Source organism: Pelophylax lessonae, assembly GCF_965119305.1.
Source record: "Pelophylax lessonae genome assembly, chromosome: 7".
Taxonomy (NCBI): Eukaryota; Metazoa; Chordata; class Amphibia; order Anura; family Ranidae; genus Pelophylax; species Pelophylax lessonae.
In genome coordinates, this window is record NC_138774.1 from 54,617,582 (window position 1) to 54,644,776 (window position 27,195).

General features: G+C 46.4%; 1 protein-coding gene across 3 annotated transcripts in view; it reads left to right on the forward strand.

The window, feature by feature from the left end:
• Positions 1-27,195, forward strand: part of SPTBN4 (spectrin beta, non-erythrocytic 4) — a 353,544-nt gene that overhangs the window by 260,342 nt on the left and 66,007 nt on the right. For all 3 annotated transcript variants that reach the window (XM_082262860.1, XM_082262861.1, XM_082262862.1), the window contains 4 exons: positions 3,138-3,227; positions 8,220-8,498; positions 13,178-13,308; positions 16,180-16,384. In XM_082262860.1, the coding sequence (XP_082118986.1) occupies positions 3,138-3,227; positions 8,220-8,498; positions 13,178-13,308; positions 16,180-16,384 (705 nt within the window). The remainder of the gene's footprint in view (positions 1-3,137; positions 3,228-8,219; positions 8,499-13,177; positions 13,309-16,179; positions 16,385-27,195) is intronic.

Here is a 27,195-nt window from a genome sequence, read left to right on the forward strand (position 1 = left end):
GTACAAGTGTGGTTGTGATGCACGGTGGAGGATATAAAAAACAGAAGAGAATATATGTATACAATTTTTTTCTGGCATTTTGAGCACAGAGCCCTTTGAAAAGAGACATCACTGATTTGATTTACAGAGGAACAGCATTGGAAAGCAATTAGATACCTTGTATATGGACTATTATGAGTTGGAGGGTGTATGAAGTGATTGGCGCTGCCTATGTTATATCAATAAAGGTGTAATATGTGAATGAAATATCATCCAAATCCTGCTACCACATATTAATCACAAATAACATTGAGTAAGTGATATGCGATCCTATATAGCAGGATCACATAGCCTCTCTGATCACTTCAGTGAGAATGACAGACGGCTGTGTTTACATCAGCTGTCTGTCCTTCTCTCTCAGCTGCGGGAGATCGCGATTGGCCCGGCGGCCATCGGAGCCGCTGGTCACACTCGCTGGCTCCCCAGGTAACAAGCAGGGGCGGGAGCGCGCCGCCGGCGGGAGTGCGCAGGCGGCGGCGCGCGCTCACCCCCACAGACTCCTGAGCGAGCGACGTAGGGCTACATCGCTTTGCCCAGCAGCGGCAGAGTGCCGCAGTAAATGTACAGTGGGCGGGCGCATGTGGTTAAATTATATTACAAATAAGTGAACTGAAATGAATGATAAACCATATTTGTTCCAAAAAAAATATGTTCGGTTCCGAGTTAGGTTCTTGCCAAGACACGTAAGGAAAGAAGGTCCTCTACTCTGCTGAATTTTGTCGACCACTCTCCTATGTCATTCTGGCCAAATTCGGATCCAGGACCACGCCTATCCAGAATTCGACCAATCTCGTAATTTTGGGTAAAACTTTGCTAACAAAGTTTTACCCTATTCGAGATCATAGAGTGTCGGATTCGTCCCTTGACCCTATTGGGCGATAAATCGATGCTGGTCAATAACTGCACTCCCACACCATAAGGCTGGGGCTGTTGCCTTGCACTTTCCAACATTTTTCAAACTTTTCTTTTGTCCCACCCACTTGTCTTTCATAAACAAGGCAATATAAATTCTGCAACACAATCATGTTAAAACAAACACCTTGAATAATATTTTAACATCTGCCAAAAGCCCTCATCCCTTTTTTTTGCCTCTAAACTCAGGCTTTAGTCCCCATGCACACAGGGCGTTAGAAAAAACAAGCTGCAAAGCCAATGCCAATGCCAGGAAAAAGCGGCTGTAAAAACTTGCTTTTAGTAGCTTTTTGTATTGGCATTAATGCATGTTTAGTTGTATTGGCATCTAGCATTGTTTCTCTGCCTCTATTCAAAATCAGTAGTTCCCTATAAGAGCCGTCTTAACTGATTCGACTTAAATAAAAACAAGATATGGTTTTGAAAAGTCCCTTATTAAAAATCTTCCTCCAGTCTTCTTCCTCCGGTCTTCTCTGCTGCTGACCCAGTCCCCCTCTTACGCTGTCTCCTGTCGTTGTGCCATCTCCACTCTCTTGTGACATCACAATAGGTGGGCCGATATCACCGGAATGCCACGCCCCATAGCTATATGAGAACCGGCAGAGAGCGGAGATGGCACAACGACGGAAGACATCGCCGGAAGAGGACCCAGTTGGCGGCAGAGAAGACCGGTGGGAAAAGTCTGAAAGGAAGATTTTTAATAAAGAACTTTTAAAATTCGTCTCTTGTTTTTATTTAAACTGCTCACCTTTTTTTGGGGTGAATGGGTAGGGGTGCAATGTACCCCATACTCATTCACATGGGGGGGGCGAGATCTGGGGGCCCCCTTGTTAAAGGTGGCTTCCAGATTCCGATAAGCCCCATGGCCGCAGACCACCACAACCACCGCCCAGAGTTGTTGGGAAGAGGCCCTTGTCCCCATCAACGTGAGAACAAGGTTCTTTGGGGTGGAGGGTGCAGAGCCCCCCTGCCCCAAAGTACCCACCCCCCATGGTGAGGGCATGTGACCTGGTATGGTCCAGGAGTGGGGGGGCTCACTCCCCCCCCTTTTCTGATCTGCTAGGCTGCATGCTCGGATAAGGGTCTGGCATTGATTTTGGGGGGGACCCCAGGAGGTTTTTTTTTCGGCGTTGGGGTTCATCTCAAAGACCATACCAGACCAAAGGGTCTGGTATGTTCTTGAAAGAGGGACCCCATGCCATCTTTTTTTTTTTTCTTTTTCTATTTCATTTTGCTGTGGAGTTTCCTTTCAAGGGTTTCCTTTCAAGACCGAAGGGTCTGGTATGGATCTTGGGTGGGATCCCACGCAATATTTTTTTAATTTTGGAGTGGGGTTCCCCTTTAAGATCCTTAGAGCACAAGTCGCACCACAAGTCGGATCACCAAGATCCGACTTGGATGCAACTTCTATTCATATCAATTGGCTCTCAAGGGGAACAATTGATTTTGACATGTAAAAAAAAACGATTGACGCGGCGATCAGACGTTTTTACAGCTGTAACGCCGGTCCTCAGAACGCGCTGGCCCTGGTTTTTTTTTTTTTTTTTTTTGCAACTTCAAAACGCCTATGCCTCTTACAGCTCTTAAAAGCCTATGTGTGCATAAGGCCATAGAATAATATTACGAAGCATTTAGGCTGCAACAAAAAAAGTCTGACGCTTGTAAACGCAGCTGTAAAAGTGCTCTGTGTGCATGGGGACTAACTGTTTTGTATCCTGACACCCACACACACACACCTTGATTATTTTTTAAATAGTAAAACTAATTTTATATTTATTGCATTTTTTTTTATAAAGGAAGTCCGGGGCCAGGGGCAATTTCCTCTTTTGCCCCTTATAAATCAGGCTTTGCTGACGTGTTCCAAGAGGCTGCAGGCAGAGAAGGAAGCGCCCCAAGCAGACATCATTTACACCTAGTCAAAAATTGGGGAAATGTCAAAAAAGGTACCCACATCCCCAGGGGAAAAAAAAAGACTTCAAGTGTGTTAGGGGGTGGGGCAAGGATGAGCAATACCCTCACTTTTGAGTGAAGGTCTACTAAAAGCTATAATAGGTATGTCAACTTCAGCTACTCTTTCAGAAAAATATCAGGTTGTTGGTTAAGATTCTGCCTTAGTAAGTCACTGTGTTTTTGGCTGCATCCACATTGTGTGACTTTTCATGTTGTCTGTTTTTGTTATATGACAGACCTGGGTACAGGAGAGGCTGCCTCTTGCTACCGCTAAAGACCATGGAAGCAACTTGCAAACTGTGCAGCAGCTCATCAAGAAAAACCAGGTGATTGCATGTCATTTACAGATATAAATTGCAAAAAACTTTTGTTCTATTGTTATATTGCAGCATAAAGTAAAACTGTGTCGTTTTAGAAGCACAGAGTAATCCTTCAGAAGGCAGTATTTAAAAAAAAAAAAAAAAAATATATATATATATATATATATATATATATATATATATATATATTACACAGTATCTCACAAAAGTGAGTACACCCCTAACATTTTTGTATATATTTTATTATCTCTTTTCATGTAACAACTATAAAGAAATTACATGTTGCTACAATATAAAGTAGTGAGTGTACAGCTCATACAGTGTAAATTTGCTGTCCCCTCAAAATAACTCAACACACAGCCATTAATGTCTAAACCGCTAGCAAAAAAAATGAGTACACCCCTAAGTGAAAATGTCCAAATTGGGCCCAATTAGCCATTTTCCCTCCCCGGTGTCATGTGACTCATTAGTGTTACAAGGTCTCAGGTGGGAATGGGGAGTGGGTGTGCTAAATTTGGTGTTATCGCTCTCACTCTCTCATACTGGTCACTGGAAGTTCAACAGGGCACCTCATGGCAAAACTCTCTGAGGATCTGAAAAAAATAATTGTTGTTCTTTATAAAGATGGCCTAGGTTATAAGAAGATTGCCAAGACCCTAAAACTGAGCTGCAGCACAGTGGTCAAGACCATACAGCAGTTCAGCAGGACAGGTTCCACTCAGAATAGGCCTCGCTATGGTCGACCAAAGATGTTGAGTGCACGTGCTCAGCGTCATATCCATAAGTTGTCTTTGGGAAATAGACGTATGAGTGCTGCCAGAATTGCTGCATAGGCTGAAGGGGTGGGAGGTCAGCCTGTCAGTGCTCAGACCATACGCCGCACACTGCATCAAATTGGTCTGCATGGCTGTCATCCCAGAAGGAAGCCTCGTCTAAGGATGATGCACAAGAAAGCCTGCAAACAGTTTGCTGAAGACAAGCAGCCTAAGGACATGGAATACTGGAAACATGTCCTGTGGTCTGATGAGACCAAGATAAACTTATTTGATTCAGATGGTCTCACGTGTGTGTGACAGCAACCAGGTGAGAAGTACAAAGACAAGTGTGTCTTGCCTACAGTCAAGCATGGTGGTTGGAGTGTCATGGTCTGGGGCTGCATGAGTGCTGCCGGCATTGGGGAGCTACAGTTCATTGAGGTAACCAAGAATGCCAACATGTACTGTGACATACTGACACAGAGCATGATCCCCTCCCTCCAGAGACTGGGCCACAGAGCAGTATTCCAACATAACAACCCCAAACACATCTTCAAGACAACAAATGCTTTGCTAAAGAAGCTTAGGGTAAAGGTGATGGACTGGCCAAGCATGTCTCCAGACCTAAACCCTATTGAGCATCTAAAGGGGCATCCTCACATGGAAGGTGGAGGACCGCAAGGTCTCTAACATCCACCAGCTCCGTGATGTCGTCATGGAGGAGTGGAAGAGGACTCCAGTGGCAACCTGTGAAGCTCTAGTGAACTCCATTCCCAAGAGGGTTAAGGCAATGCTGGAAAATAATGGTGGCCACACAAAATATTGACACTTTGGGCCCAATTTGGACATATTTTACTTTGGGGTGTACCCACTTTTGTTGCCAGCGGTTTACACATCAATGGCTGTGTGTTGAGTTATTTTGAGGGGACATCACATTTAAACTGTTAAACAAGCTGTACACTCACTACTTTACATTGTAGCAAAGTGTCATTTCTTTAGTTTTGTCACATGAAAAGATATAATAAAATATTTACAAAAACGGTCCTTAATCAGTAGGACCGGTATCTGTTCCTTTGTGCATGGAGGACAGGGTGAGCACTGCCAGAGCCCCACAAAATGACCTCCAGCAGGCCACTGGTGTGAATGTCTCTGATCAAACAATCAGAAACAGACTTCATGAGGGTGGCCTGAGGGCCCAACATCCTCTAGTGGGCCCTGTTCTCACTGCCTGTCACCGTGGAGCTCGATTGGCATTTGCCACTGAATACCAGAATTGGCAGGTCCGCCACTTGTGCCCTGGGCTTTTCACAGATGAGAGCAGGTTCACCCTGAGCACCTGAGAGATGTGAAGAGAGCTGGAGAAGCCATAGAGAACGTTATGCTGCAGGTAACCTCATTCAGCATGACAGGTTTGGTGGTGGTTCCGTGATGGTCTGGGGAGGCATATCCACGGAGGGACACACAGACCTCTACAGGCTAGACAATGGCACCCTGACTGCCAATAGGTATCAGAATGAAATCCTTGCACCCATTGTTAGACCCTATGCTGGTGCAGTGGGTCCTGTGTTCCTCCTGGTGCACAACAATTCCTGGAGAATGAAGGTATTGATACCATTGAATGGCCTCGCGCTTGCCTGACCTAAATCCAATAGAATACCTCTGGGACATTATGTTTCCGTTTATCTGACGCCGCCAGGTTGCACCTCAGTCTGTTCAGGAGCTCAATGATGCCTTTGTCAAGATCTAGGAGGAAACACCTGTGTGTGTGTGTGTGTGTGTGTGTGTGTGTGTGTTTTGTACACAAAAGGCCTATTTCTCTCAAATATTTTTCACAAATCTGTTTTAGTGAGCACTTCTCCTTTGCTGCTATAATCCCTCCACCTCACAGGTGTGGCATACAAGCAGTATTTCACAGGCTCGTCTGAACGTTGTGCAGCAAACTTAAAACGAGTTTCAACATGCTTTTTCTTCAGCAATGGAGTCTTGCGTGGTGAGCTTGCATACATGCCATGGCGGTTGAGTGCATTACTTATTGTTTGCTTTCAAACAGTTGTACTTGCTAAGTCCTGGTCTTTCTGAAGCTCTCCACAAGTGGTCCTTGGCTGTTGGACAACTCTTCTGATAATTCTTTTCACTCCTCTGTCAGAAATCTTGAGAGCTTTTTGCTTTAAGGGCTCTTTCACACTATCCGCTCCGTAGGCGGACTCCGTTTATCTCAGCGGGGGATCGATCTGCCGATTCCACCGCTGAGCTGGAGAATGACAGCTGTTCTCCGCACTGTGTGCAGAGACAAAGCTGTCAGAGCCCCATACATCTCTATGGGGGAATCGGATGGGAACGGACCGTCGGTCCGTTCTCATCCGATCCGCTGGACGGATGGAAAATAGGGTTTCCATCCGTCCACACTTGACGCATCGGATGTCAGCGGACATGTCTCCGCTGACATCCAATGCCCCATAGGGATGCATGGGGGGACCGTTCAGATCCGCCAAAAAAACTGACAGGCGGATCTGAACTGTCCGCCTGTGTGAAAGGGGCCTTACTCATCATGAACTGGTTTCTTGTGTGACACCTTGGTAATGAGACACCTTTTTTATAGGCAGTTGAGACTGAACCAGCGTATATTCATTTGCACTAACAATGGTCAGGATTGCATTCTAATTACTGATAGATTTTAGCTGGTGTCTTGGCTTTCCATGCCTTTTTAGCACCTCCCTTTCTTCATGTGTTCAATACTTTTTCCCTGTGTCATTCCATTTTATTACACATAACTTAATTTCTGAACTTATTTGTTTTGATTTCTTGGTATTTTTGGATTGCATGGGTTTTTACCGACAAGTGGTGAAAATGTTATGTCAATAGCACTTTTAGAAATATATTTACCTAGAAAAATGGTGATGTGTTCAGTAGTTATTTTACCCGCTGTATGTATACACACAGTTTTTTAGACAGACCTGATCGAAAGTTCAATGCAAGTCTATGGGCAGGTAAACAGACGTAAGTCCATCCAGGTCCAGAAAAAAAATCAGAAAATGACTGCACCCTTTTTACCGTTTTTCTGAACCTAAACATGCTGCATCAGAGGTAGCCTGATGGAAACACACAGCAACCCATCGATCCAACGAAATACTTTAAATGTCCACTGTCAAAATGTGGACAAAAAACTGAACAGGCATGGGTGTCACAGAAGTCACATTCATCCCATTCTGCTCCGAATCAGCGAGGGATATTTTCATGGACCCTTTCCTGAACATATCTGAGCATGGCTGTGTGAAAGGACCACATTTTGGAGAGAGTTCCTCTCACTGCTGTTGGTATATCTGCTCTATTTGAACATTTGCCCACTGACAAAGAAATGATCAGTTTATAATTTTAATGGTAGATTTATTTTAACAGCAAAAGACAAAATAACAACAAAAATATCCAGAAAAACACATTTCAAAAAAAGTTATAAACTGATTTGCATTTTAATAAGTGAAATAAGTATTCAACCCCTTTACAAAACATGACTTAGTACTTGGTGGCAAAACTCTTGTTGGCAATCACAAAGGTCAGACGTTTCTTGTTGTTGGCCACCAGGTTTGCACACATCTCAGGAGGGATTTTGTCCCACTCCTCTTTGCAGATCCTCTCCAAGTCATTAAAGTTTTGAGGCTGACGTTTGGTAACTCGAACCTTCAGCTCCCTCCACATATTTTCTATGGAATTAAGGTCTGGAGACTAGGCCACTCCAGGACCTTAATGTGCTTCTTCTTGAGCCACTCCTTAGTTGCCTTGGCCGTGTGTTTTGGGTCCATGTCATGCTGGAATACCCATCCACACCAATTTTCAATGCCCTGGCTTTGAAAAGAGAAAGAGGTTCTCACCCACGATTTGACGGCCTCGTCCATCGTTTGTGTGTATTGGCTTTTACAGTAAAGGTTTATAAATGTGGGGTGGGTATATAAATGTGACATTTTTACTTCATTAAAAGGAACGCCAGCTAATACTTATGCCTATTAAAAGGAACACCAGCTAAAATTCATGCTCTCTGAGGAAAAAAGGCACCCGGCTTTCTGTACCAGAAAAAGACTGGGATTCCCAGAGCAAAATCAACCAATAGTACAACCTAAACCAGATGCGGATTTCTTCATCCATCCATGCCCATTCTGCCCTATAATCTTCCCCATAGCTCTGCAACACCAACAGACGCTTGAAAACTTGACATTGTTCTAATAGGTAGTCTTGTATCTCCTCTGTTAAGAACCTGCGACGAGAGATCCAGGTACATACCCCACGAGTGGACGACATCTTGGAGAGAGCATCCGCCTTTGCCAGCATCCGCAGTCCAGAGGCAGAGGGGGTCCGGATAGGATACGATAGCCTGCGGGAGATGTGGGATGTGCTGCGGGAGGAAACCGAAAGGCGGCAACAGCTGTTGGACATCAACTACCAGGTGCAGCAGTATTACTTTGATGTGGGTGAAGTGGAGACATGGCTGAGTGAGCAGGAACTTCTCATGATGAATGACGAAAAGGGAAAGGTAAGACATTTTTTGCTATACTAATATAAGTCACAAAACTTCATTTCCTAAACAGTTTCAATTTTAGAATCTGTTCCCTAAATCCAGCTAATTTGTTTTCAACTTTTAATAAAAGTGGGAAATAAAAAATGTATAAAAATAAAATTCTGTCGGATTTTTATTAATGTCAGTGACCCTATTGTGCAGATGTTCCTTCACTTTCTGTCCCTGTGACACCCGTCCAAGAAATATTGGAGGGGGGTGAAGTTGTCATCAAAACATGGACCCAGAGAGTAATAAAACAATGGAAGCAATTTCTAACCCTCCCTTATTTTAAAATAGGCTAATGTTTTTGTATGTGTCCCCATTGGAGAAATTTCCCATCAATTCCTGTTTGAGGTGGAAGGAAGAAACCACGATCGTTAGAAAGGATACCCTAAGTCAAAAGACTTAAAGGAGTTGTATAGTCAGAAAGTTTTTAATCTTAATGCATTCTATGCATCAAGATAAAAAGCTTTCTGTGTATAGCAGCCTCCCCAGCACCCCCTAATACTTAGATACAAAGCAGGTAAGCTGCTCAGGTAAGAATGTATATCAGGTGCCTGTCAGATCCGTAGTCCCAGGCAGCACTCTAAACCCAAAAGTAGTGACCGCACTCCGATGTAAGAAGAAACACGAAATTTATTCACCACTTGCAATTCCAAACATGACTTGAAACATCACGGACAAGGACCAAAGGTTGACGCGTTTCCCGTAAGTGAGTAAGCGAATGTAACTTTGTGAAACACGTCAACCTTTGGTCCTTGTCCGTGATGTTTCAAGTCATGTTTGGAATTGCAAGTGGTGAATAAATTTCATGTTTCTTCTTACATCGGAGTGTGGTCACTACTTTTGTGTTTAGAGTACCCCCTAATACTTACATGAGCCCCATCTCTGTCCAGCGATATCAACGGGTCCCTCTGCCGTCTGGCTCTCACGGCTGTCAAGCAAAGTCAGTTAGCAAATCAGGAGAGAGAGGGGGCATGTCTAAATGGATACAAGGAGCTGCAGCTCAACTCAGGTGCCCCCTTAAAAAGCTGTTTGCTGTAGGGGGCACTCGACAGGAGGGAGGAGCTTCAAGCAGCGAAGAGAGGTATCCAGGCTGCTCTGTGCAAAACAAACTGCACAAAGTAGGTAAGTATTATATGTTTGTTAAAGAGACTTTACAATCTAATGGAAAACAAAGAATGACTCCGGACAGCTAAAGGCAGCACAGCCAGCTCTGAAACATCCCTAGGGGGCTCAAAGGGGACACTCTGCAGAGCCGAAAGCACCAAGTTAGGATGCCAGCATGAGTGACCCCCTGCATATGAGTGACCCCCTGCACAAAGCCCTTTAGCAATTAGTGAGAGGCCAGCAAGCATGAAGAAAGCTGAAATCTGAGGCTTGCTGGGAGTGGGAGGAGGTCATTGCTACTTTTGTGCCACTGTCCATTCACTTGAAGGTACCTGCCTATAACCCAGTCATCTCTAAAACCGCCTGTGTCCTGTAGTGTACGCAAGACAAAAAAAGTGCATTACGTGTGCCTATGTACATCAGTTTGATGATATGATTAATTTTGAAAATATCTTAACCATACACTTTAATTTCTGGTTATTGGTATTTTTAGTCCCATACAATAATATTATGATTTAGTCCTGGTTTTCGCACCTCATCCAATTAATGCAAACCACTGCAGGTGTGTATGTTAAGGTGGCGACACCAGTGGCGGCTGGTGCTCAAAATTTTTGGGGGGGCGTAAACAGAAAAATGTAATAGGCATTGCTTTGCGGAAAAAAAACGCTGTAAAATATTGCGTGACTTAACAAACAACAAAGGTTGGTTCAAGATTGACCAGCATGTCCCCATTCAATGCACAGTGACCAGCATGTCCCTCATCAATGCACAGTGACCAGCATGTCCCCCATCAATGCACAGTGTCCAGCGTGTCCCCCATCAATGCACAGTGTCCAGCGTGTCCCCCATCAATGCACAGTGACCAGCGTGTCCCCCATCAATGCACAGTGACCAGCATGTCCCCCATCAATGCACAGTGACCAGCATGTCCCCCATCAATGCACAGTGACCAGCATGTCCCCCATCAATGCACAGTGACCAGCGTGTCCCCCATCAATGCACAGTGTCCAGCGTGTCCCCCATCAATGCACAGTGTCCAGCGTGTCCCCCATCAATGCACAGTGACCAGCGTGTCCCCCATCAATGCACAGTGACCAGCGTGTCCCCCATCAATGCACAGTGACCAGCGTGTCCCCCATCAATGCACAGTGTCCAGCGTGTCCCCCATCAATGCACAGTGTCCAGCGTGTCCCCCATCAATGCACAGTGTCCAGCGTGTCCCCCATCAATGCACAGTGACCAGCGTGTCCCCCATCAATGCACAGTGACCAGCGTGTCCCCCATCAATGCACAGTGTCCAGCATGTCCCCCATCAATGCACAGTGTCCAGCATGTCCCCCATCAATGCACAGTGACCAGCATGTCCCCCATCAATGCACAGTGACCAGCATGTCCCCCATCAATGCACAGTGACCATGTCCCGCATCAATGCACAGTGTCCAGCATGTCCCCCATCAATGCACAGTGACCAGCATGTCCCCCCCCCCCCCCATAGCCACCAGTTAGTCCGGCGCCCCTAGTGGGCTGAAAATTGTATTTTTTTTTCCTTCTTTTTTATTGGGCCACAGATTGGGGGGGGGCGGCGCCCCCTATAGACCGGCCGCCACTGAGCGACACCCTGAAATCGTTCCGCAAAACAGCGATTTGCAGAATCAGATCATATGGGTGTGGACACCTATGCGATCTGATTCTGGTGCAGCAAAAAAAAGGGCCCTGCATGATTTTGGTGTGGCTGCGATGCGATTTGAGCCTTACAGAATGATGGCTCAAATAGCATTGCTGAAAACCGCATCAGTATGAACCGGCACTTAAAGCAGAACTTCACTCTTTGAATCAACATTGCCTAATTTAATCCTTATGCTGCTAGCATTAGTAAATAGATAGAAAAATATATTATATTTACCTGTTTTAAACTTTTTTTTTTTTTTTACATTTATTCAGTTACTTCCTGGTTTCCAGGCCTAGGCAAATGATGTCATACATGCCAGGTCTGTTAAGGGGGGAGGAGGGGTTTTCTCAGCTAAGCACACCCTCCTGCCTGCATGCCTGAGCTAAGGGCAGATGGATTAAGCAAATGCTACATGAATCATCTGCCCTTACTCAAGATGGCCACAGCCACGATTTCTCAGCAAAAGAAAGCATGGAGGCATGAATAGTTGAGTGAGTTTGCTTTGAATTTAAAAAATGAATTAGCGTTCGTGGTTTGGTGGTGCTCAGATGCAGTGTAGTTCCACTTTAAAGGAAATGAAGAGTGTTTTCAGTTTTTTTTTTTTTTTTTTTTCTGTTCAGGATTTAAAAGCTAAATTTTTGACAGGTAAATATAAAATCTGCATTGTATATAATGAATCCAGAATGTGTCAGATGAGGAGACATACCCCCCTCTCTGTCTCATATGAGTAGGCAGTACTGGCTTTCCCTATTAGGGGCAGTCATTTTTCCTTTTTTTTATTTTTTTTGCCATCTGTATCCCATTGAGGAGAGTTCCCTACACTTCTGTTTTGTGGACACAACAGGAAGTTAGAGGAAATATCTTCTAAGTCACATGTGTCAAACACAAGGCCCGCGGGCCGAATCCGGCCCTCCAGGGCATTTCATGTGGCCCTCGCACCTCTCCCAGAGCTGCAGTAGAACTCCACCCCTCTTTTGGGCCTCTCCAGACCCTGCACTTTCTGCTTCCAAGCTCTGCCCTCAGGGTCTTTCCAGCAGCGACACAAGGTAAGGGGGTGCACTTTTTTGTAAGGGAGGGTGGGGAGGACTCTTGACATCTGATGTAAGGGGGTTGGGATACTCTAGACATCTAGTATTACAGATACAACCGGCCCTTTGAGGGCAATCATAATGCTGATGCGGCCCTCGATGAAGTTGAGTTTGACACCCCTGTTCTAAGTGAAGGCAATTCTCTGTAAGTTGTCACTGCAGCAAGTGTTTTATTGGAAGATTTCCCTTCTATTCTTTTTGCAGTGACAACAAAATATCTTCAATCTTCCCCTAACTTTCAGTTCCAGTGGCAATGTTTACTAGAGGAAATAGAGACTGTGAATCAACCCAGCAAGGATGCACAGAGGGGCTGACCTTTCCCCATTTCATCCAAAAGTAACTTTGGCTTATTAGAAGAAACCTTTTATTCTCTTGCAAAACAAGTCATATTCTCATTTTAGTTCCAATCTAAAACTTTGGGATATTCTTATTAAGTTCATCCAGCATAATGTAAAATAATATAATATAGCCATACAACAAAGTTTGCCGAGCTACAGGCAGATAATAATAAAGTATTCAAAATTTCATTTAATCAAATAAAGAATCAAACCAAGGACCACAGCGCTTCAAGGCATAATTATATTTACATATTTATGAGGATCTGCGTGCTAATATAGAACTTAAACTATTTGTGTATTCTAAAAACAAAATTTTGCTTATTAAAAAAAAAAAAGTAGCAAGCACCAATATACAAAAGGTTAGTTGTTCTTGATCTATAGACTAACACTGCTACCCAGTTCTGGTTGTTTTTATATGTTGGCATTTGCAATAAAATGTTTCTTTTACAGGATGAGCAGAGTACATTGCAGCTTTTGAAAAAGCACCTGATGGTGGAACAGACCATTGAGAACTATGAGGAAACCATTGCTCAGCTGTCTCGGCAGTGCCGTAACCTCCTAGACCTAGGGCACCCCGACAGGTGAGCCTGTTACATTTCTAGGTGTATGTCTTAGTGTGCCTCACCTTGTATAGCAGAAAATGTAGTAGTTCATGTGCATAATGACTAGCTCTTAATCTGTTGAAGAACATACTTAGGGACCTTCATCAACTGTAAGGTCCTGTGTTGTAAGTTGTATGGTTTCGGGAAAGATTTAGACTTCGAGCTACCTTGATCAGTGGTGGTTGAAGATAACATAATGAGGTGTGCTCCACAAGTTATGGGTGGATGGCAGCAATAAAACTGAATCTTTTAGGCAAAATAATGTCCACATAATACAAGTCCCTGAGGGCAGACCCTACAAGGTTTTCCTATAGATCCTGTTGATGGACTTCCATACATTCTACATGACTGGATCCATGCCTCCATGCCTGGGATTGGGTATCTGTTTATGACAAGTAGAGGGTGTTGCAGAGATTTTATGATGATTTAAGATATTTGTAGTACAGATTCTTTTTTACACTAACTGCTCATGGTATGCCTTTAAAGTCCACCATTTTTGAGAAAGGATCTACTTTCTCTGCCTTTTTTCTACATCATTTTGATGTTGGCAATGTGAGTGTCCTTCCATTTTGTTTTCCTATAGCTGTTGTGAGAAAATCTTCCTTGCTGCCTCTTCCATACCTGCAGGGAGAATCTGACTGGTGCCAACAGCACCTATTACCATATTCCTCCTACAGCACCCATCAGATCCTCTCTGAGTATATGAGTAAAACATTGTGCCCTGTTTATCCAGCTGCTCTCTGGCCAATATATATTTCACTGAGACCATTGCAACCAGTACCTGTGAAGGGTCCATGGGTCTAACCCTAATAGTGTATACGTAGCCCCTGTCTGATAATTTTTTTCTGTTTTAGTCCTTCTGGGGAAATGTACCTTTACTTCTGTCCTGGAAACACAATAGGAAATGAGAGGAAATCTGTCTAACATAAAAGGAATTCTTATCTTAGACATTCATCACCAAAACATTTTCCACATTTAATGATTTACCCTTACCTCTTGCTTTGGTGAAATCTTAAAAAAATTAGATTTCTCATCCGTTTCTGTTTTATCGACAATGGCCACCAGAGTTGATACAGTAGACAGTCAATTCTTCCCAATGAGAACAAACTCTCGTGCCCATCCTGTTGGGTGGCTTTGTGGGACTGTTCTCCAACTTTAACTTTCTGAGCTGCCAAAGTTATTATCAACCTGGACATGAAGAAAGCCAAGTCTCAGTTTAGCGCTTCAATTTTATTTTTCTTTTCAGCAATAAAAATTTGCCTGGAGAAGTCTAAACCTTCTACAACCTATCCAACCTGAACCTGAAAAATAAAAAGTTTTGCCTTTGCATACACTTTGAAGTAAACCCTAACAAAGAGCTTTTCTTTTTGTCTTCCTTTTGGTCTCTTTGATAACTGCAAAGAAAATACCCGTCAATCCTGCCAGATGTTGTAAGCTGATAACTTCCTGTGCTGCAGTGTATTCAGTTAGCAATGTGCCCGTCTATCTCTATGGATTACAAAACACCCTTTTCCCCCTTCCATATTATAGAGAAGAGGGGGAGGTGTTGTAGTCATGTCTTAGAGAGACAACACTGCTCCTCCATTGATACAGTATGGTGAGTGTTATAAAGGAGAGGAGGAGGTTTCAGTAGTCCTGTTACTGTTTTCCTAGTACAGTAGGGTGAGTGAGCATTGCCCCCCTAGGACAGGGATATTGAATTAGTCCAGTCAGTAAAATGTTCTTCCAGAAGAGGTCAAAATCACGTTTGATTCTTAATTGTACCTCTGCACATTGGCAAACGCAGTGGGTTTTTTTGCAAGCGCTGAACCACATGGTGCCGCACCACCATGTGGCTCGGTGTGGCACAATTTTAAAAAGGGTCAGGGATTTCTTTTTCTGCATATAAGGCAGCCCATTGAAATGAAATGGGCTGCTTACATGTAGAATGAAGGATACAATGATGTGAACCTATCCTCAAATCCTTCACATCACAATCCCCTTCTTACATCAGTGTTCTTAGTCCCCTCTGCACATCTCAACCCCCCTCCTTTTATCACAGCCCACTTTCATATCAAGATCCACGACTTCACATCAGTCCTCCCTCACAGCAGTGTCCTCAACCCCCCTTCACATCACCCCTCCTTCACATTACAGTCCTGTGTTCCCACCCCCCCCTCACATTCTTGTTCTTGGACCCCTTCATATCACCAGCTCTTCCGGGTTCCCCCCTAACCTTCATAGCAGTGACATAGCCCTCTCCCCTGTCCTACCTTACACAGGGCAGGACCGTTTTAGATGGAGAACCTGAGTTACGCATCTTTTCCTGTTAACCAGGTTGTGATTGGTTGCTAGGACTGCCCTGCAACCTAGCAACCAATCAGTTAGCTGGGGCAGCTTCCCCCCCCCATCCAGCACTGTGTGTCCTCCCGATGTCAGCTTTGCTCCTAAGTGGCGCGACCATGGTGGGTCCGGATGGGACAGTAGCTTGGTCTGGTTTCGTACTGTGGTTTGTCATTTAGTGATGCCTGCCCTAGGAAAAGAAGCGTGCTACTGGCTGGGTCACCATGTGAAAATAAAGAATACATAAAAGCCTGTGGAAGAAAAAAAAACAATGCAGCCACCACATCTAAGGACTGGAAAGCTACAATATGGAATAGTTACATTTTGTCTTTATACAGTATATGCTTTAATTTATCTTAATGTTACACCATGGCTTCAACTATGTGTTTTGGCAGGTAATAATGTTGTGGTAGATTACAAGATTATGCAGCTGAGGGGTTTCATGATTCTTAAGAGTATGACGATGTGCAAGTGTTCTCTGCACGGTTTTCCTGACTAATGCGCTGACTACTTACTGTCCTTGCATAGTGAGCAGATAAGTAAGCGGCAGTCTCAGATTGATCGGCTCTACGTGTCTCTGAAGGATCTGGTGGAGGAACGCAAGGGGCGCCTGGAACAGCAGTATTGGCTCTTTCAGCTGAGCCGTGAGGTGAATGAGCTGGAGCACTGGATTGCAGAGAAGGAGGTTGTGGCCGGGTCTCCGGAGCTGGGCCAGGATTTTGAACATGTGACAGTAAGTACTACCTGAAAGCAATCTATTGTGTAATGCTTGAACTTTGTTCAAGGATTCTTTTCTAAAGGATATAGTGCAACTAAAATTCAGTGGAACCCTAGGGTTCCTCAAGAGGTTGTCGGGGGTTCTTTCTTTGAGCTGTGGATGGTTGACCTTCTATCTGAACATGCCTGCATAGTTTTTGGTCCAATTCTACTTGGCAGAGCCAGTGGTGGTAACCACTTCTGGACCGGAGGATTTTCCCCCTTAATGACCAAGCCATCTTTTGAGATTCGGCACTGCGTTACTTTAACGGACAATTGCGCGGTCATGCAACGCTATACCCCAAAAAAAATTGGAAAAATATATGACTAGTAATTAGTCACAAGACCGCGCCTAGGTTTAATATGTGCAAACAAATATCTCAAATTAAATGAGATGCTAGTCACAAAAACAACATGTGTTAGTGAATATTAAAACAAAGGGAGACTGCGCTCAAATTTTGTGCAAATTAAAAGGTGAATCACAGAAAATTGATTATATAAATCTCTATTGAAAATATTGAGTATTATATCATAAAGTGACAGTGCTAACGTATATATATGATATATACCACAATCAAATTAATATAAAGTGACGGTGAAAAAAGTGTCTATGCAATCAATACACAAAGCCACAATCCATATAAACATGAAATCATAAAATATAGTCCTTTTGGCTTGAAAGTGCAGGTGCAACAAATCAATCCAGTGTATTAAAGTGCTTGGTGCTTGTAGAAATGCATCCTTAAATGCAAGCGAGGAAGAGTGTAGAAAAAATCCGTCACCAGATGCCCCACACACTTACCAGATGTCCCCTTGAGGTATAGCGTTGGTAAGTGATAAATTGTGCAAGAGATTCCGGTATAGATGGGATCACCGTCCCTCCGCTCGTACAATACCTCGGGAAAGACTTCACTATAGACAGGGCTGGTATGGTTTTCTCTGGTACCTTGCTTTCCTGTTGGCAGCCAACCGGAAACCCATCTATACCGGAATCTCTTGCACAATTTATCATTTACCAACGCTATACCTCAAGGGGCCATCTGGTAAGTGTGTGGGGCATCTGGTGACGGATTTTTTCTCCACTCTTCCTCTCTTGCATTTAAGGATGCATTTCTACAAGCACCAAGCACTTTAATACACTGGATTGATTTGTTGCACAGTTGCAGCTGCACTTTCAAGCCAAAAGGACTATATTTTATGATTTTATGTTTATATGGATTGTTGCTTTGTGTATTTATTGCATAGACACTTTTTTCACCGTCACTGTATATTTATTTGATTGTGGTATACAGTATATCATATATACGTTAGCACTGTCACTTTATGATATAATACTCAATATTTTCAATAGAGATTTATATAATCAATTTTCTGTGATTCACCTTTTAATTTGCACAAAATTTGAGCGCAGTCTCCCTTTGTTTTAATACCCAAAAAAATTGATGTCCTTTATAGAGCTTTCTTTTGGTGGTATTTGATCACCTGTGCGATTTTTTTTTTTTTTTTTTTTTTTTTTTTTTTTTTTTATTTGCGCTATAAACAAAAAAAGAGTGACAGTTCTGAAAAAAAAAAAAAAAAAAACAGTATTTTTCATTTTATGCTATATAACATTCCCAAAAAAAAAAAAAGGCAAAATCTAATTTTTTCAGAATTATAGGCCAATTTGTATTCTGCTACATATTTTTGGTAAATATGGTGGACAGATTGGACCCCTAACTGACATTTTTTAACACTTTTGGGGGGACCAGTGACATTACTACAGTAATCAGTGCTAAAAATATGCACTGTTACTGTAATAATGACGCTGGCAGGGAAGGAGTTAACCCAGGGGCGATTAAAGGGTTAAATGTGAGCCTAGGGGGTGTTTTCTAACTTTGGAGGTGATGGGCTTGTGAAATCAACACAGAGACCTGTGATCCTAATTAGAAGGAACACAGGGGATCTGTGTTGATAGCTGAGAGAACAACGGTCTGCTGTGTTTACAACAGCGGACCACCATTCTTCACGGGGAGCGTTCACAGGTGCCCGGTGGCAATCGCGGGCGCTGGCCGTGGATCGGCTTCCCCGCTGCCCAGTGGGCGCGCGCGCACCCAGGATCGCTCCCGCGAACTGCCACACAGGTACGGCAATTTGCGAGAACCTGCTGACCTGCCGCTATATAGAGGCGGCGGCTCGTCGGCAAGTGGTTAATATAAGAGGCATTGTTTCCACACCTCTAAACAATTTTAACATGGGTTCCCTGAAAACTGAAAATGATTTCAAGGGTTCCTTTGGGGTAAAAAGGTTGAGAAAGGCTGATCTAAACTATAGGCTTTTAGCTCTTGTTTCTTATAAAGTGTACCTTTAGTCATTAAAAAATAAAAATGTAACGGATGTGTAACCTTGTGCCTTGCCATAGCCATCAACCCCAAGCTTAAATTTCTAGAACCACATGCTGCCAGTGAATTCAGAAAGGAAATGTGCGTTAGGCCCCTTTCAGACGATCGAACAGATCGGATCCGGCTGTCCGTTTTTCAGGCGGACCAGATTGGGCCACCCATTGACCTCTATGGGGAGACATGTGTCCGCTGACATCCACCTGGCATCCGATCTGACAAGATTTGCTGGAAACAGACAGATGGCGATACGTTCGCCATCCGTCCAGCAGGTCGGATTGGATGAAAACTGACAGGCTGTCCGTTTTTATCCGATCTCCCTATAGAGGAGAACGGGACTCTGACAGTAAGTGGAGACGGACCTGTCATCCGCCTGCACAGCGGGGATCAATGGAGCAATCCACACTAAGCAAGCGGAGTCCGCCCAAACGGATCCGCCCCGTGTGAAAGGGGCTTAAGAAATGATGAGGACAAAAGTTCCTTTTTCTCTGTGGTTCATTGACTGACACAGCTCCTGATCTTCTTAACCATTGGGTTACACTGCCCCCTACAGGAGTAGGACACTAGGCAGAAAAAAAGTCTGGCTATGCCTATGGGCAGTCCCAGGGGGTGTACTCCCTCTCTCTGCTATAGGTACTCAGTTTTTTTCTGCCTAGCCAGGAGTAAGGACCTAGTTCCTTGCTGGGATCTCTGGTCCTGGCAATTTTTCCTTTGTAGATAGATTTTTTTCTCCTGTTTTTTTTCCTGTGAGATCTACAATCAACTGCCGGACTGGACGATAGGCTGGAAAAACTTAGATCCATTAGTCCCCAGTCTGGCCAGCGAGCGCGCTCAGACATAGCCCCACCGGACAGGGGCTGGCCTGCAAGTTAAATGCCTCTAGAGGTCACATACAACGGGTCTCGGCCCGAGTTGCAGTGTTCCTCCTGCGCAACAGCCCTCCATTTAGATGGAGAGGAGGTTCTGTCTGGAGCGGTGCCTTCCTGGTTCCTGGTACGGTAAGTAACTGTCCCCCCTCCTCCCCCTGGAGGGTTTTGGGGTGGACGTGGGCCCCTCCATGGGAAAGTTGGTCCCCTGAGTTCCCCTCCTTCCCGTAGGCACCCCCTCATCGGTCTGGGGATGCCTGTGGGCCATATTGCACCCCATCCACCCCCCTTCTTCACTGACGCTGGGGTTGTGGGATGGCCTGGTCCACCGCCTGGGGTGGGGGTAGGGTACTGTGCTGACGATGGGGGCAGGGGGGTGCTCCGCCGGTGACCGGGCAATCGGCTGTGGGGGAGGGCTGTACCTGGTGGGGGCTCCGGCCTGTCCCATTTTCTGAGGCCTAGGGATCCCTCCTGGGTCCCTGGGAGCCTTGTGGTGCCGCTTGGGGCCTCCATTTTGTTGTAGCCTGTGTGCTCAATGCACGGCGGCCGTGTTTGTGTAGTCCGTTGGCCATTTTGCGGTGGTTTGCCATTGAAAATTGTGGCGGCTATGACAGTGGAGCCCTGTGGATGGCGATTTGGCGGTGGTAGGCCCTCCTTACCCCCTGGTGCTGACTCTTCTTCGGATCTTTTCACTTCCTGATCGCCGCACGTGGAGGGCAGATTATCCTGGTGGCTGCAGGTGCCCGTTTCTGCTGGGTGGTGAATATGATGGGGTCCTCTCCCTCTCTGCTCAGGATCGATTAGGTGCTCTGTTACTGGCGACCGAGTGGTGCTGCCGAAGTGGTGGGGGTGTCCCTTTTTAAACCTTTTTTTGTGGGGTCCCACAAAATTGACTCATGGAGTCTTTGGAGCACATTTCCCCACCTGATCCCCTCTCAGAGTCTGCGGGGCCCTTCAGGTCCCAACCATCCATCGATTTACTGACGGCGGCCCTGGAGTCCTTTGTGTCCCGGTGGAGGTGGTTTTTGGGCGTCGGGCTAGCAAAAAGCGCCCCCTGCCTTCCCCTGCCTCATCTGTCTCCTCAGATCCAGATTTTGAATCGGCTGCCACGGATGTGAGTCACTCTGCTGGGTCTGCGACCACATGCCCTGAGTTCTCAGATAGTAAGGATGATTCCTCCACTTCTGCAACTGCGCACAAAAAGTCGCTGGTGGATGCACTGATTGTATCTGTGCGTGAGATCTTGAAAATGGAGGACGCAGCTTAAGCTGCGGCGGAGACATTGGTTCCCTTTTGGCACTCACAAGCCATCTAGGGTGGCAGAGGTGTTTTCTTTCTCTGCCTATATTGACAGACTTGTGGCTAAAGAGTGGGAATGGCCAAAACATCCCCTTGTGGTCCCTAAGAGTTTTGCTATGCGGTACCCCTATGAGGGAGTCCCTTTTTAAAAAGTGCACTGTTTCACCAGTGGTGGACCCTCTGGTCTCCAGATTGAACAAAGCAACCATGATTACGGTTGATGAGTCCCTGGCCTTTAAAGCGGAGTTCTGGCCTCAAAAATTTTTTTTAGATAAAAATGCCCCCGGGACAGTCAGGGCTAGTGCATTGCAGCAATGATAGCCTCTGAACTGTCTCAGGTTTCACTTACCTTTTAGAAGAAATACTTACCTTGAAAATGTCTTGTCCAGCGCTGCCATCTCATGTGTGGGCAGCTGAAGCCAGGGCATCCTCTTCGGTCCCAGAATGCCCTGCACCGGCCCCGCTCGTCACTTCCGGTGCAGGCGCGTCATGCTGAGAAGCTGTTTAGCATGGAATGACGCGCTTGCACCGGAAGTGACGAGCGGGGCCGGTGCAGGCGCATTGACTCCTGGGAGCGATGACGTTTAGCTCCCAGGAGTCAATGGAAGCAGGAAGTGACGGCGCGGGCCGCGGCCGCAGAGGGAGGAGGTAGAAGGAAGGTAAGTATATTTTCTTCAAAAACAAGGTAAGTAAATGAAAAAAAAAAATCGGGATTATCCAATTCTTTTTTAGGTGATTTTCAGCAAGCGGATGGGCAAAAGTTCTTTTTGAGGCCAGAACTCCGCTTTAGGACCCAGCTGACAGGAAGACGGAGGCTGTGGTCCGCAATATGTACACCCTGACTGGTTCGGCACTGAGACCGGTATTTACCATTGCACTGGTGTCGCAAACTCTGACCGAGAGGGCTAAGCTTTTACGCCGTGACCTTGAGGGGGAGCAGCTCCCTACCTTTTCTGAGCTGGCGGGCCAGCTGGTCCAGGGGTTGCAGTTTATCTGTGATGCCTCTTTGGATGCGGCTGTCCTACTCGCTAGTCTCTCTGTTTCAGCAGTGGTCCTTCAGCATATTTTTTGGCTCAAATGCTGGTCTGCAAAACAGACTTCTAAAAAGGCCTTGACTGATCTTCCTTTTCAAGGAGGTCGCCTGTTTGGAGCTACGCTGGATGACATCATTAAGGGTCTCACAGGGGGAAGAGTGCCTTTCTTCCATAGGCTAGTATGGACAAGGACCCTCGTGGTAGACGTGGGCCATCCTTCATGGCTCATAAGAAGTTTTTTCCTCCCTCAGGGACGACTGACAAGGGAACATAGCCTTTCAGGGCCTCCTCTGGTGGATCCAAGCGAACTTTGTCTGGCAAGTCAAGAGCAGGCTTCTCCAGACCCGCAGACAAGGCTCCCTCAGCATGAAGGTGCACCCTCACCAGGGGTGGGGGGACGTCTTTGCTGGTTTCCGGACCTGTGGACTTCCCTGGTACAAGAGAAGTGGGTCCACAAAGCCATACAAGGTCGAGTTTCGCTCTTACCCCCCCCCCCCCCCAGCAAGGTTCTTTTCTTCCAACTTGCGCCTGTCTCCGGACCGCTCACACGGAGTCTGTTTGGGGTGGTACAAGACCTGTTACTTTAAGGGGTGATTTCCCGGTTCTGACATCGAACATTTTCAGGGTTTTTACTCAAACCTGTTTACTGTTCCCAGGAAGAAAGGCAAGGTGCATCCAATCCTGGACCTCAAGGCGCTGAACTGCTTTGTGTGGGTGCAGAAGTTCAGAATGGAGTCCATTCGCACGGTGGTGGCATTCCTGCATCAGGGGGGAATTCTTGCCTCTTCACATTCCAATATGTTCCGGTCACTAGTGCTTCCTCCGCTTTGCCATTGGAGAGGAGCATTTTCAGTTTGTGGGGTTACCCTTTAGTCTCGCCTCTGCTCCTCATGTCTTCACAAAAGTGTTAGCCCCAGTGCAAGCTTTGTTACGCCGATGGGGGATCGCGGTACTGCGCTACTTGGATGGCCTCCTTCTGGGAGCGGAGTCTCCTACTGCTCTGGTGAAAAACTTGGAAATCACCATACAAACTCTGAGAGAGTTTGGCTGGATTCTGAATTTTAAGAAGTCTGCTCTGGTTCCGTCCACAAAGCTGGACTATCTGGGTCTGATTGTGGACTCGGCCTTAGCCAGAGTGCTCCTTCCTCTGGACAAACTCCAGAAACTGCAGGCTGCAATTCATCTCCTGCTGTCCAGCAGAGGGTCATCCCTCCGGACTTGCATGCAGGTGCTGGTCCTGATGGTGTCTACCTTTGAGGTGGTCTTGTTTGCACAGTTCCATGCAAGGGAGATTCTGGCCAAATGGGACAAGAAACTGCAGTCACTGGACAATCAGATCCGGCTGACCCAGGGAACAAAGAGTCCCTGATATGGTGGCTTTGTTCTCCAGTGCTTCGGCTGGGCAAATCCTTCCTCCCCTTGTATTGGACAGTGGTCACCACGGATGCCAGCCTGTCCGGTTGGGGCGGTGTCCTCTGCAAAAATTCTGCTATGGGGATCTGGACACTGGAAGAGTCCAGACTACTGATTATTGTCTTGCCGATCAGACTGTGCCTGGAACATTGGATGGATCGTCTTCACGGATGTGCAGTGCACATTAAATTGGACAATGCTACGGCCGTGGCTTATGTCAATCACCAGGGGGGCACAAGAAGTGTCCTAGCGGCTCTTGAGGTAGCCGGCATTCTAAGGTTGGCAGAACGGTTCGTTCCAGCCCTCTCCGCCGTACACATTCCCGGGGTGGAAAACTGGCAGGCGAATTACCTCAGTCAGCAGGCGTGGGAGCAAGGGAAGTGGTCCCTTGATCCGGAGGTGTTTCATCAGTTGTGTCTCTGGAGGGCCATCCTCTGCGACCATTTCCAGATGGATCAGACAGACGGTGGTTCAGGCCTATTCAGGTCAGGTTCCTCCCTTCCCTGTCAAGACGCATTCTACTCGGGCATTCAGTGCCTCCTAGGCCTACTGTCATAAGGCGTCAGTGACGCAGGTTTGCAAGGCAGCTACCTGGTCGTCAGTGCACACTTTAACAAGGTTCTATAAAGTGGATGTGTTGGCATCTGTGGATGCTTCCTTTGGCTGCAAAGTTTTGCAGGCTGCTGTTTAGATGATCTGGGCCTCTTTGAGGGTGTATTGTTCTTTTCAGGTGTGCTCTAGTTGTTTTGGTTGAGCTCCTGTTTACCTGGTTGGCTATAGTTTTTAGCCTTGAGAATTTATTTTTCCCTGTTCCCACCCCTCATGCTTAACACTGCTTTGGGGCATCCCGATTTTTGACTTACCGTAAAATCCATTTCTCTGTCGCTCATTGACAGACGCAGTCCTCCTTGATTAATATCAACTCGGGTTATACTGCCCTCTACAGGAGTAGGACTAGGCAGAAAGAAAAACGTTCTGGCCACACCTTAGGGGTAGTCCCAGAGGGTATATCCTCTCTCTCTCTGCTACAGGATGTCAGTTTTTTTCTGTCTAGTTAGGAGTAAGGACCTAAGTTCCTTGCTGGGATCTTTGGTCCTGGCAAGATTTTTTAGAAATACTTTTTTAGGCAGCTTTGCTTCTCCAGTGTTCCTGTGAGATCTTCAAGCAAGTACGCTGAAACTGGGCGACGGGCTGGATGTTGAGATCCAGTGGTCACCCCAGTTCAGCCTGCGAGCGCGTGCAGGCCCTAGCTCCGCGCTGGGTCGGCCGCGACATAGTCCCACTGGACGGGGACTGACCCTGCGAGTTAAACGTCTCGCCTGGACGCCAATGACCAGTTTCAAGCGGAGTCACGGCGTCCAGATTGGTCGACAGCCCCCCCACTCCGGTGGAGAGGGGTTCTGTCAGGAGTTTGTGCCCGCCTGGTTTCGGTATGGTGAGTAAAATGTTCCCCCTCTCCCCCTGTCGGGTTTGTTGGTGGACGCGGGCCCCTCTCTGGGATGGATGGACGTGATCCTAACAGGTGTCATTAATCCCCCTCTTGAGAGCTTGGTTTGGGAGCTGACTATCTATAGTCACTATATGACACTGTAAGGGAGATGACTGTAGTCAAGTGGCAGACTGCTAAAAGGCATTACTGTTGAGGTATAGAGGTGATAGTATCCTACCTGACATAAGGTGCTATACAGGCCGATGCCTATGCCTGGATTACAGCATCCGCAGGTCGCCATCCTTCCATAAGCCGGTCACCTCCCGCAGGCCGCACAGCCTTTCGCAGGCCGCACAGGCCGAGGACTACCTCCCGCAGGCCGCACAGGCCGAGCGCACAGGCGAGGACTACCTCCCGCAGGCCGCTGCTACCTTGCACAAGCCGCCGCTATCCTCCACAGGCCGCCGCCATTTTCCCACAGATCGAATGGAGCCGCCATATTGGCGTAGCCTCGTGTCTCCAGCATGGGGGCGGCCATGTTTGAGGTGACCAAACACCTCGTGGAGTAATTGGGAGGCGCCGGAAGGCGTGTAAAGGGGCGGAGCCGCCTCCTTTACCCGGGAAAGCAAGTCAAAGACTTCCTGTCTGTAACAGACAGTGCTGGAAGCAGGTTGAATAAAAACTTCTGAGCATCAGGTGGTGAGCCTTGGGGTCTCTCTCTCTCTCTCTCTGTGGGGTCCAAAAGCAGGTAACACTGAGGGGCACTGCTGCGCTGGGGGACTAAAGAAAAAAAAAAAAGTTTTCTTTTTTTTAAATTGCAATTTTTTTATTTCTTGGCAAGTGTCTTGTATAATCATGGACCCTGCCACACATGTATCCCCCACCTGATCCCCTCGAGGTGGCTGCAGGACCCTCCAGTTCCTCACAGAGTATTGATGCATTATCAGCAGTTTTGGAGTCTTTGGTATCCCGGGTGGAGATGGCCTGTCAGGGACGGGGGTCAAGAAAGCGACCCCCGCCTACCCCTATTTCATCTGATACTTCAGATTCAGATTCTGAGATGGTCATTGCAGCTGCAGGTCCCTCTGCTGGGGCTGTTGTCTCAGGTAATGTCTCCTCAGATAGTGAGGAGGATGTTTCTACCTCCGCCATAGCACAAGAAGAAGCGTTGGTGGACGCACTAGTTGTGTCTGTCCGGGAAACCTTAAGACTTGAGGTTACACCGGCAGGAGTAACCGAGATGGAAATTCCTTTTGGTACTAGTAAGCCTACCAAGACGGCGAAGGTTTTTCCCTTACCCAAATGTTTTGGTAATAAAATTAAAGAGGAATGGGATCATCCGAAACAAATCCTTACTATTTCCAAACGCATTGCTAGACGCTATCCATTTGAGGAATCCCTCATTAAAAAATGGACGGTACCACCAGTGGTGGATCCACCAATTTCCAGACTAAATAAAGCCACTGTTATCCAGTTGGAGGACGCTCCGTCCTTTAAGGATCCAGTGGATCGAAAAGTGGAAGCGGAATCCCGCACTGTTTTTTCCCTGATAGGGTCAACCTTTAGACCAGTGGTTGCCATTGGTTTAGTTTCACAAACATTGACAGAATGGGCAAAATTGCTACGCCATGACTCAAAGGGGAGAAGTATCCCCCCGGCAGCGTCTGATTTGATGGAGCAAATTATACAAGGACTACAGTTCGTCTGTGACGCAGCCCTGGATGCCACTCCCTTGTTAGGGCATGCATCGATGTCAGCTGTTGTCCTCAGACGTGTGCTGTGGTTAAAGTGTTGGTCGGCGGATCAAGGTTCCAAGAAAGCTTTGGCTAATCTCCCTTTTCAGGGGGATCGCCTATTTGGGGCCACCCTAGATGAGATCATAAAGGATGTCACTGGGGGCAAGAGCACTTTTTTGCCGCAGACTGCTAAAGCTAAAGGACCTCGTAACAGGCGAGGATCTTCCTTTTCCGCTCATAAAAGGTTTGTTCGCTCCGCTGGGGCGAGCATGAAGGGCAAAGCTCCTTCAGGAGGTTTCAAAGGGCGCTGGTCGGGTAAACAAAAGGCCGACTCAGCCAAACCTGAAGATAAAACTAATACAGCCTGAAGGTGCGCCCCCACCCAGCTCAGGGGTGGGGGGACGTCTTCACCGGTGTTCAGATCCAGGGCTTTCCTGAATCCCGGACTAAGGGGTTCAGGAGATCATACGATCGGGATACAAGATCGAGTGTCGATCACTTCTACCGGTGCAATTCTTCCCTTCCAACATTCATATGCTACAGAGAGCGGTAGTTCCCGTTCCTTGAGCAGAACGTTTTCTTTACTTTTTCCAAAGATCATTCCCAGTTCCCTCCAGGAATCGGATCCGGTTGAGC